This window comes from Cucumis sativus, chromosome 1 (assembly GCF_000004075.3).
Source record: "Cucumis sativus cultivar 9930 chromosome 1, Cucumber_9930_V3, whole genome shotgun sequence".
NCBI lineage: Eukaryota > Viridiplantae > Streptophyta > Magnoliopsida > Cucurbitales > Cucurbitaceae > Cucumis > Cucumis sativus.
Window position 1 is genome coordinate 6,273,129 of NC_026655.2, and position 2,882 is coordinate 6,276,010.

General features: G+C 37.4%; 1 protein-coding gene across 1 annotated transcript; it reads left to right on the top strand.

Moving 5' to 3' along the window:
- Nucleotides 1–516: 516 nt before the first annotated feature.
- On the top strand, nt 517–2,882 carry LOC101204667 (protein UNUSUAL FLORAL ORGANS). The gene is made up of 2 exons (XM_004145158.3): nt 517–1,005; nt 1,667–2,882. Exons 1-2 carry the CDS (start codon nt 575–577, stop codon nt 2,616–2,618), a joined length of 1,383 nt encoding a protein of 460 aa, XP_004145206.2. The 5' UTR covers nt 517–574; the 3' UTR covers nt 2,619–2,882.

A 2,882-nucleotide genomic window follows, 5' to 3' on the forward strand; every position in this document is an offset into this window, starting at 1 on the left:
AAGGATTGATAGATTGTAATAAGATGAATTTGTAATGGAATGCAATCTAAAGCTCATATTTAAATTGAATGTTTATTTCATTGGGACAATTTTCATTTAAACCCTCTCGTTGACCATTTTCATTGTTGATGGCTATCTCACTTTTATTCCATCTTAGATTATCTATCCTTTCCAACACTTCTCTGATTATTAATAATCCTAAAACCATTACACATTTAAAAAAAAAAAGGATGCACAAACAATCTGTTGATATTGTGTTAATAGATTCGGAGTATGTGTGCAAAAAAAGAGAGAGATTGTGTAAAAGTGAATGAGAGAGAGAATAGAGAGAGATGCCCCCGGCCTTGTCCTTCCTACCTCGGCCATTGACAAAACAACTCGAAATGACAGATGCAACATTCAGACTCACTGCCCACATTCAGACACAACAAAAAAGCAACCCAATTGATCATAACATTAAATATTAATATTAACTAATCAATTCCCCAGTTCACCCCTATATAAACAACAACTCCAATCCCAACATTATCTTTAAAATCCATTTCACAATTTCCCTTTTGAAAAACTTTCCAAAATGAATTTCAGTCACCATATGGACATGAGTCTTCACTCTTCCATGAATCCCACTATCCCCTTTAGCTACAACATTATTTCCAGTTCAAATTGCGGCATTATTTCTACAACTAGTAATAATAATAATGTCGCACTTCTAACCACGGGGCCTAGAATGGATAGCAGAATATGGAGCAAACTGCCGCAGAGGATTCTGGATCGGATCGTGGCGTTTCTTCCGCCACCGGCATTTTTTCGTGCTCGTTGCGTTTGTAAGAGATGGTACGGCCTTCTGTTTTATGCAAGCTTTCTGGAATTGTACCTCCAAATTTCTCCATATCGCCGCCATTGGTTCTTGTTCTTCAAGCTTAAAGGTGTTTCCAGCCATATTTACAGAAATAATAATAACTCCCCACTTGCTGGACCCGACCACTCCAGACCCACCTATGAAGGGTATATGCCTTCAACCTTTTTCTCAATCCCCTCCATTTCTTTTCTAGGGTTACAATACTATTGTCTCCACTTTCTCCTTTGCTTCATCCTTAGTTCACATGGTTTTAATCTTTGTTTATGTTCCACCACATCAAATTATTTGCTACTTATTCTATTTTTATTTCTTAGTTCTAAGTTTTGTTACTTACCTTGTATTTATATTTTTTTAAATCAAACCTATAATTTGAAAATTAAAAAAGTATCATAATTTAAAAAAAAAAAAAATTGGCTAAGAAACCCAAAACAAAATTAGGGACATGAAAATCAATAGAGAAAATACAGGTTTTGAAAATAAAAAACTAAAGAATAATCATAGTGTTGTGTTCATTTTGGTCTGAATACTTTTTTTTAAAAAATGATCAAATAATTTATTTTGTTTTCCATTTTATCTTGTTTTTTCTTAAAACGTTTAGCATGAGTCTTGGCTAATTAATATTTTATATGGTTGAAATAAATTTGTTTAGGGTTTTTCATTTTAAATAGAAATGTGTAGTTTAGAATGCACCTAAATTTGATTGAACTAAAATTAAAACCATGAGTACCAAAAAGATAGTTTAATTTTTAACTTTTGTTTTCTTCATTCAGCAACGATAATAACAACAAAAAAGAAAATATTTGTCAGGTACTTATTCGATCCATACGACGTGGCATGGTACCGGCTATCGTTCGCTCAAATTCCGGCTGGGTTCTCACCGGTAGCTTCCTCCGGCGGATTAATATGTTGGGCACCGGACGAAGGAGGTCCCAAAACTCTAATCCTATCAAACCCAATTCTCGGAACTTTATCTCAACTTCCCCCAACCACAAGACCACGTCTTTTCCCCTCCATCGGCTTCGCCATAACCCCATCTTCCATCGACATCACAGTGGCTGGAGACGACTTAATCTCCCCTTACGCCGTCAAAAACCTCACCGCCGAAACCTTCCACATAGACGCGACGGGGTTCTACTCCATGTGGGCCACCACGTCCACATTGCCACGTCTCTGCAGTTTCGAATCAAGCCGAATGGTCCACGTGGGAGGCAGATTATACAGCATGAACTACAGCCCATTCAGCATCCTTGCGTACGACATGTCGCACAACAATTGGTGGAAAATCCAAGCTCCAATGAGACGGTTTTTACGGTCTCCAAACTTAGTGGAAAGTCAAGGGAAATTACTGTTAATCGCTGCGGTAGAAAAAAGCAAATTAAACATCCCAAAGAGCTTAAGGATTTGGGGGCTGCAAAGCTGTGGGACCACGTGGATTGAAATGGAAAGAATGCCGCAACAGTTGTACGTCCAATTTGAGGAATTGGAAAAATCCTGTGGCTTTGAATGTGTAGCCCATGGTGAATTCGTGATGGTTTTGATTAGAGGGTGTTGGGATAAAGCCGCTCTTTTGTATGATATGGCTAAGAAATTATGGCAATGGGTTCCGCCCTGTCCTTATATAGGAACCGCCGGTGGCGGCCGTGGTGGGGAGGAAGTTTTACATGGGTTTGCTTATGAGCCTAGATTGGCGACGCCGGTGACTGGACTTATTGATCATTTCTCTATTCCGTTTCAGAATTATAATGCTAATCATCAGTGATTAAATATTAAGTAAGAGGGTAATTCGTTTAGGGTTTTAAGTTTTTTTATTTGGTAGAGTGATATAATAATTAGTTCAGTTGTGTGTTGTTGTGTTGAGTTAAAGTCTAAACTGTGTGTTATGTGGGGGTTTTGTTGGGTGTTGGGAACTTTGGGAGATGTTTTCATGGAGATTTTTAGTGGTTTTATTATTATATATACCTGATCTCTTTCACTTTCTGATGCATGTTTACCGTTTAGTAATAATAGTTTAATTTGTGAATTA

What these genes read in the sequence shown, in the direction of transcription:
- LOC101204667 (XM_004145158.3), top strand. Translation starts at nt 575, where the DNA reads ATGAATTTCAGTCACCATATGGACATGAGTCTTCACTCTTCCATGAAT. An exon ending in TCCAGACCCACCTATGAAGG is followed by an intron (nt 1,006 to 1,666) that starts GTATATGCCTTC and finishes AATATTTGTCAG; the next exon opens with GTACTTATTCGATCCATACG.